The sequence below is a fragment of the Limulus polyphemus genome, unplaced genomic scaffold (assembly GCF_000517525.1).
Source record: "Limulus polyphemus unplaced genomic scaffold, Limulus_polyphemus-2.1.2 Scaffold774, whole genome shotgun sequence".
Lineage (NCBI taxonomy): Eukaryota > Metazoa > Arthropoda > Merostomata > Xiphosura > Limulidae > Limulus > Limulus polyphemus.
Genome location: NW_013666384.1, coordinates 244,016 through 252,735, shown reverse-complemented (window position 1 = coordinate 252,735; position 8,720 = coordinate 244,016). Strand labels below are relative to the sequence as shown.

The 8,720-nt window shown below is 34.3% G+C and overlaps 1 protein-coding gene across 4 annotated transcripts in view; it reads left to right on the top strand.

The window, feature by feature from the left end:
- LOC106460460 (G patch domain-containing protein 1-like) overlaps positions 1-6,619 on the top strand; it is a 172,570-nt gene extending 165,951 nt beyond the window's left edge. For all 4 annotated transcript variants that reach the window (XM_013920154.2, XM_013920156.2, XM_022387179.1 and 1 more), the window contains exon 17: positions 6,382-6,619. In XM_013920154.2, coding sequence (XP_013775608.1) covers positions 6,382-6,498 — 117 coding nt within the window. In that variant the 3' untranslated portion in view covers positions 6,499-6,619. The remainder of the gene's footprint in view (positions 1-6,381) is intronic.
- The last annotated feature ends 2,101 nt before the right edge of the window (positions 6,620-8,720 follow it).

Genomic DNA, 8,720 nt, shown 5'->3' with positions numbered 1-8,720 from the left:
AAGTTGTATTGAGAAAGAATAAACTAGTTTTATTTAAGAAAGTACTTGTATCGCTGAAGTTTCTCGGGAAGAATTTCCACAGGAAATTAACAAACGAATAGAGATGTAACAGTATTACAAAATCTGTAAAAACGTGAAAATAATATGATTAGTTGCATTCCATGAGTTTCTCTACAAATTTGTACAAGACTATTGTATTAAACTAGTGAATTTTTATTTATAAAGTAAACATGCTAGTTTGTGACACTTTCAAACAAGACATTTTTATATATAGTTAATGAAATTTACACCATAAAAACATGACCAATAAGATATTTATAAAAACAACTAATTTTGGCTATAGGCCTATGTTATATGTTAATTGAATACTTTTATTGTTGGGAATAAAATTATTTTTCAAAACGTGCTAAAATCAATACATGATATTTGATGAACATTACTGATGCTCATAAAAAAAAAATAATAATAATAAATGTCAAAGCTCACTAGATGTAATACTTATCTTTAATATTTTCCAAACAATGATTCATAAATATTTAAATATTTCAAATTATGTTAAATGTTATTAGAAATGCATACTTTGAGAAACAGTTGCTCGAAACAGAGACAATCCAAGATATTGTATGTGTGTGTGTGTGTGTGTGTGTAGACCTCTACTAGCACTACTGCCAAACCTATATTATTTTATTTTTTATTTATAAATACATACTACTAGTAACTTTAGTAATGAAATTTATTAGAAAGCATTCTTACTTTCCTTTCTAGATTCCTTGTCTGATATCTATTTGGTCTGCTTAGGGATCGGGTCTCTTTCCTTCTGTTTTACTCTCTTGTTCCTCATTTTCATGTCTTTATATTTCCCTCACCACCCTCTGATATTTCCTTTCCTCTCTCCACCTTTCATCTTAGGCACTTCATCATGTTCCAGAGGGTTTTTCTGTATAGGTTCGTTCCCTTTGCCAGCTTGGTCTGTTCTACTTCTTCTGCTCTGTCTTTCCTTGCTTAGTTCCCCACTGTTGGGGCTTGTTGGGTCAAGTTGCAATCTTGGTTGCTATAAATCTTCCTCCTAGTGTACATGGTTTTTACTGGCCTTCATTCCTTTGCCCAGACATTCTTGGTGGTGTTCATTTCTCATTGGAGACCTAGACTGCAGTTGCACATCAACAGTCCTTATTGCCCTTTGACTACTGTTCATCATCTGGATCAGTCTACCCCTACTCCTCCCATTACAGGTTCCAGGCCCACTGCCCTGTGTCTGGTTCCTTGCTATTCTTGTTGGTGACTGTCCTGTCATGTTAGGCCCTGTGGGTACCCTTCTCTTCCTCTTGACCAGCACTTGGTGTTAGTTTCTGCCAATGGGCATTTTTCATTTTCTCTCCCCACTTCCCTTTGCTCCTCTTCCTGTTTTCTTTTCTCCTCCCTCTGACCCCATCTATGGCATTTTTTATCTGGTCTGCAGTTGACCATAATTAATGTGTTGAACACTTTCCTACTCCTCCCTATTGCTCATCCACTAGATGTTTTCTATGTTCCATCTATCCTATTTGTATCTTCCAATTCCTTGCACTTCCCTTCGACATTGAGTCAGCCCCTTTTGTATTCATTTGTATCATGGGAGCCTTCACTCACCATCTTCATGGCCAGTTGCTGTCATTCGTTTTTTTGGATTATTGACTTCATTTGGTCCATTTATGGGTGGTATCTTCTCATACCTCCCTTCTTTTGCAAGAGGCTACTCATTTGGGGTGTCTTGTCAAGATTTCCAAGTCCTTTCTCATGCCCACTCAGTGATTGGTACATTTGGGCATTTTCATGATCTGTTGTTTCAGCCAAGCTCAGCCTTCTTCTCTTTGCTTGCAAGCTATGGAGTATCTGGGCACCAGTATTAGCACTTCTCATTCTCATCCTGCACAAGGAGTTCTTTTGCTTTTGTGGAATCTGGCTTCCCTAAAACCCCTCATTCCTTTGGGGCATACATACATGCACCTCCTCTAATGGATCTTGCTGATCCAAGGGATTCCATTGTCCTAGATTTTGAACCTTCCCTCTCCTGTTCTTGAAGAATTATCATTGTGGCTGGACCATGCTAATACTATTTCTGGCATTTTCTTATCAACTCCCAAGCTAGATCTATCTCTTCACCAATGCTTCCCTCTTGGGTTAAGGTACATCTGCGGATGACAACATGACTTTTGGCATTTGGATGCAGGATAAGCATTTAGTGCATATCAACGTGCTCAAACTTCTTGCTGTTCATAGAGCATATTCCTTTTGGTGGATCATTCAATGATGATCCAACAAATCCTGAATTCTTTACAATAGGAGCCTGTGACTTGTTAACAATAAATTTCAACTATGAACAAACAGTAACACAGTCCCCTTGTTTTAAAAACAAATGGAACATGTATACAAATGTTCATTACATTGATTACCACAGTTGTATCTAGAGCTTTAAATAATTCTCTTTTTCATCAAAGTCCACACAGGCTGGTTCAGTTACTTTAGAACACAATTGACAAGATGAATTATTCTTCTCTACTCTATTATTACTATACAGTCTGTAGGAATTTCACTTTAAAAGTTGCCATTATACACTCTTTATCACTAAACTCATGATCACACAGTCTAGAACTAGAACCTAATATTGATTTTTCAACACCTATTTATCACCCCAAAAGAAGTGTAGAACCTTCCATGCAATACTAGATATTCTGATGCAATAATATTCAGTTGAACCAATGAGAAACCCAGAAAGTTCTAGAAACAAGACACAATAATATCACTATTGTAAACAATTGCTAATTCATAACAAGTGAACTACATAACATATGATTCATAAACAGTTACATAAACAAACATACCATAAAATATCACTTCTGAAAACAACTAAATGTGACACTCATGCTGTATAAACTATCTAAATAGTAATGTTCATATTAAGCTTAAACTGAAACAGTCTTGTATATCTAATATTCACTTTGACATTTCCACAATTGTTTTTTACGTCAGCAATCAAGATGGCACCCGCTTTGCTTTCTGGCATTGGATGTACTTTTCTCTGCTCATTCATGTGGCATTTATTTTGTTGCCTGTCATATACCTCATGGTGGACTGCCCCTCTCACCCAGACAGTGTTCTACAAAGAAGTGTTCTCTCCATCCCTGGTCTTTCATTGGGTTTGCTCTTGGTAGGACACACCTCTCATAGATGCCTTTGCCATCCTTCTAGACTCCTGTCTTCCTCCTTTCTGGTGCCATTCCTCATCCTTCACCTCTAGCTGTTGAAACTCTCAGCCAGGACTAGTCTTACCTTTTTCTATATGCCTATCCTCCTCTTCATCTCCTCTTTTGGGTTCTCACCTTGAAAGTTTACACTCTTTCTCAAGTCCTATTGTGGCAGTTCTTTGGCCAGTTTACTCTTAATTTTTACTGCTTCTTTGCTTGGTGTCCAGACCCCTCCTTCATATACCCATTGGTCCCCTTACACTTGTATCACCCTCACATGTTCCTTTTTCATCAAGATATGCTGTCCCTCTTTTTTGATGTGTGGGACTTGTCCCATCCATCACCCATCAGGCCAGAATTTTCTATCATGTAGCCTTCTTCTTGTCACATTCCCTTCACCTTTTGAAATTGCTTATATATGAAAATGGCAGTTTTTTGTCATTGATCTATGTGCCACTCCTTTCCTCCTGGCAGTCCTACTGTGAACCACCTTTGTGCCTTTTTTAATAAGCTGTTCAACCATGGTTTGTTGATCTCTTCCATTGTTGGTTATCAGAGGACATTTTCCACTACATTTCACCTTTCCCAATATCACAGGGTGTTTTATTCCATCATCCTTTCCACTCTATTCTGCCTTTTCCTTCTTCATGGACCCCTATGCCTGACTAGATCCTTAATGTGGTTTTGCATGCTCTTACATGTTCATCGTTTGAACCATTGGCTTTTTGCTCTTTGTACATCTTTTCTCTCATGTCTCATTTCCTCCTCCTCACTTGTAGTTGCCATTGTTCACATGTTTATGCTATCGATGCTTCTCACACCCTCTTTTACTTCACTTATATACTCCTCTACCTGGATCATTCTTCTTTTCCTCAGCTTTCTGCCACTTGGGAGGATAACCATCCTTTCTCTCCTGTCTCTCTTCCATTTCACTTTATTATGTTCAGGCCATATCTACTCCTGTTTCCTCTTTTGGATGATCATTGTTACATATCATGGATATCGCCTTTTAGGGGTTCCTGCCATCATATGGTCCTACTCTGGGACCCAACTTCTTCCAGGGACCTCTTTGTTCTTAGTGGATAGGTCTGTCAACTCCTCTGGTTAGTTTATTCTTCCCTGGGTGTTTATTCTAACAGGTTATTTTGCATTTCTTCATATCCAGTATCATCACCTACTCATTCCTTTGCTTCTCCCTTTTTGCCGGCCCTTGGATAAGAATCCCAGGCAGGCATGTGTATGACTCTCCACACATTCATTGCTCCTTCTCTTCACCATCTGCCTGTTTCTTGTCCCACACATTTTTGACTTCCATCAGTCACCATACTTCAATCAACCCACCGTCTTTGGTTACAGAGCATGGAAATTGTATCACCCTCCGATTAGTGAAGGGCTATTGTTGCATGATGACATCATAATGCACCAGCACAGTTCACAGAAAACATGTGAATTTAGGTGGAAGTTAGGTCAAGGCTAGTGGCATACAAATCTCATAGGCAGATGTGCGAAGGAAATAGCATTTCTGTTCGTAGCTATCACAAATACATTTTCAGATTAGGAAAATGCTAACTAAAACTTTGATGCTATTGGCTATTTTTTGTATTAATTTCTGAAAAAATTTGACAAGTTTTGCCCCCCCCCCACACACACACATATAGGTGGAAGAAGGGAAAGGGGGTTTGACCCCTCCCCTATGTCTGTTCCTGATTATACATTAAATAATGTAGTTATTAATTTCTAAAAAAAATTGTGGGTGTTTACCCTCTTGGACCCTTATACTGAAACTGTGCCTGCTTATACAATATTAAATAATAGTTATTAATATCTAGAACAAAAGTGGATGGGGATCTGGACCCCCTCCTACCAGCATAGCACAATGTAAAAAACAGTACATTTAATAATTAAGTAGCCAGAAAGTTGGCAGCTGGTGTTTCCCTCTAGGCAGCAGTTCAAAATTAATGACTGTAGCAGGTAGCTTTGTAGTGATGAAAACAAGAATAGCAAATTCAGTGGAAATGGGAATTATTACCTTACCCTTAAATTGCTAAGTATTCCCCCCACAAACATACACACAATGTTAATATTTTAAGGTCTTCAATGTAGTTATTTGAGGTGAAAGTGCTAACTTCATTTATAGCTTTCTGTCATTGTTTGAATATTGTTTTTATAATTCTGTAACAATATTCCTTTTCTTTTGTCATCAGGGTTTCCCTGCTTGACTAGTTTTTCATTTTATCTGATAAATGTAGCCTTATCTTTATTGTTTTCAAGTTTTTTGTTTGTTTTTTGTTTTTACTTGTATTGATAATTGCAAATACACCTGGCTTACAATTTCTTGTAAGGATTTTAGTATAATAAATATTGTACATTTTACTTTTTTTATGTAAAAAAAATACCTAAGAGAATAATTTTATAAGATACTTCAAGTCAAATGGACACAGATATTTTTAGGTTAACATTTCAACTATATATCTAGATTTTCCATAATTTACATTTCTGTTAAATAACTCCCTGTAAGGGTCATTTTACATATGTTAATAAAGAGCCCATGTGCAGGATAATGGAGAATTACTGATGGTTAGACATACTGTACTGTTTGGTTACTTAGTTTTGACATTAATAAGTGTAACTGGATGATATATAAAGGACACAGCTAGCTCTGGCTATATCTTATGTTTTTTTATTGGTAAGTAATGTGTTTTCAGTAGTGCACATTCCTTGAACTGGATTTTTTATTTCTAATGACAACATTGCTATAACTTTGGAAATTTTAATGGTTATAGGAACATTCTATATTCAAAAATGTTTTTGGTACAGTATTTCAGGTTTTTGAATATTCCTGGTTCGTTCAAGCCATGACAACAGCTAGTGCAAATTAGAGTACTTAGTGGCTTAAAACTAGAATTTACTTTTGTTGTTTATTTCATGTTAATCATTGTTTTAAGATATTTGAAATGTTTATTGTAGTAAAATCTTTAGACTTTTTCCTTTTGAAAAAGGAAAATACTGTATGGTACAAAAAGTTGATAGATTCAAAATGTTTCTGAAAGGAATGATGTATATATCTCTGTTTAAAATTATTTTTAATGCAGTCTTTTGTAACAGTTGATAATAATTAATATGTTTTTAATATTTAAACAAATATATAATTTAACAGGAAAAGCTAAAAAAGAAATGCAAAAGAACCCATTCTCTCAAACGTCCAAAAACAGGTTCAAATAGAAATGACAGTGATACCAGCAGTGGAAATTATTCATCTTCAGAACCAGATTGACTCTTCAAAATTTATATAATTTCTTTTTTTTAAAACCTAAGGATATCTGAAATGCAATGATATTCAAATTGTAGTGTTCATTTGTGCAATAAATGAATTGAAAGTATAGTTTTGCTATTGATTTCAGTTAGTTAGGTATGATTTTTTTCAAGCTTTCAATTCTAACAGAAGGTGCAGTTTTGACATTAATTCAATGCTGGTTTAACAGTTTTCTTACAATGTGTTATTTGAGTTATTTTGAGAAACTGTTGCTGTAATTTCAGTGTTTATATTGATATTGTAATTGAACCTCTTTAACATTAGCTTGACATAAAATATGATAGGTAAGAGCACTTAAAACAAAAAAGGAGGGGCTATTTACATCCAAGTGGAGTAATTTGAGTCATTGATTTAAATGATAGAAGAGATCCATTTGGCAGATGAATTTTTAAAAAAACTTAAGACCTATTAACATCTACCATGAAGTCTGTTGGCAGTTAATTTTTTTATCATTCTCTATTTATGAATGTATAAATCATAAATAAAAGCATTTGCTGTGAAAGAAAATGACATTTTTTCAATTGATGAGGATCATGATTTAGGAAAACTACCCACTCCATCTATTGATAATCCCAGTGGCCAATAAATAAAGTACTTTTTCTGTGGTATGGGTGATGTTTTTGAAATGTAGAAGCAATTTTAAACATGTCTTTTTTTTTTTAAATCTCCATTTGGAACATACAATTAATAGAATCTCCAAGTAATTACAGAATAAAGGAAAAAAACTTTCCTTTTTGAATTGTATCCACTTTACTGCCAGTCTGTCATACGGTGAGATGGACAAATTTTTGTTTTAAAAAATATCTTGAAATCATTGTTTCTTTTCAAGCACATTGTGCTACTATATTAAGGGTAAAAAACACAAAAATTTACTTTTTTTTTTTACTCTTAATGAGGTGTTTTCTGTTTATGAAAGAATGTGTGAATCTGTATACATGCAGTCAGACTTATTTTGTCTTTTGATATGTAATTTTGTTGATATTTTTGTAAATGACATTTGTTATTAAACAAATAAATATTTGAAAAACATAGCAGGGTAAATATTAAACCATCTGTATTTAAGTAGCAGAGCCAGTTCCAATCTGACCTGAATAATGTTATCAATGGGAACTGTAGAAAGGTGAAGAATACTTCTAGTGTGCTGACCTGTATAAGCTGTAATATAATCCAAAACCTGCATTGGAACATTGTGATAAACTTTCATATCTCTTAGGAGTAACCATCAACCAATAATATGAAACAATTAAATTTGGCCTAAAAAGCCCCACAGGTGAACTATTTTGGTTAGTTGGCTACCCATCCTATCATTAATACTACACAAAAATTTAAACTGCAAACAGGAAATAAACATAAACTTTGTAAGAAGAGATGCTATTTTCAAAGTGTATCAAAAATTTACATTTGTGACTATTCTGTGAGCCATGAAAATTGAAATAACTCAATTTGGTAACAATATATTTAATTTTTGCTTCTTATTTATATGTGTTATATATATTTATGTAAGTTTGCATCTGTTAGGTTAGGTCCTAAGAGATTTATATTATTTTATATTGCCTAAAAAATTGTAGGCTTCCAGTGTTGTAAAAACTTTATATCTGAAATTTCCTGAGTTTGTACAGACAGTGTTATTATAATAGTAAAACTTATTTTTATCTGTCCTTTCTAAGGTAAAAGCAAACACAGGTATGTTTTTAGACTTGTATTGTGAAAGCTCCAGTGGTTCAGCAATAAATCCGAAGACTTGTAATGCTAAAAGCTTGGTTCCAACACCCATGGTGAGCACAGCACAGACAGCTAATTGTGCTACTTTATGTATAAAAACAAATAAAATGTAAAGTAAAAAATTAAAATTATATCCTTAATTTCTTATGCTACAATATTATTGGTTAGCTCTTAACAAATCTTAGAAAACTTTTTTAAGGAACTTAGCAGCAAAAAAAATTAAATGTGTCATCTGTTGGTTGAAAAAAAAAAAAGTTTAAAATTATACTTGAAAGTACAATATAGAAACATATATTAAAGTAAATAATTTATTGCAAAAATTATTTAAGTAAATACTATGAATGATTGTTTGTTTGTTATGGATTTTGTGCAAAGCTACGTGAGGGCTATATGCGCTAGCCGTCCCTAATTTAGCAGTGTAAGACTAGACGGAAGGCAGCTAGTCTTACACTGCCAACTCT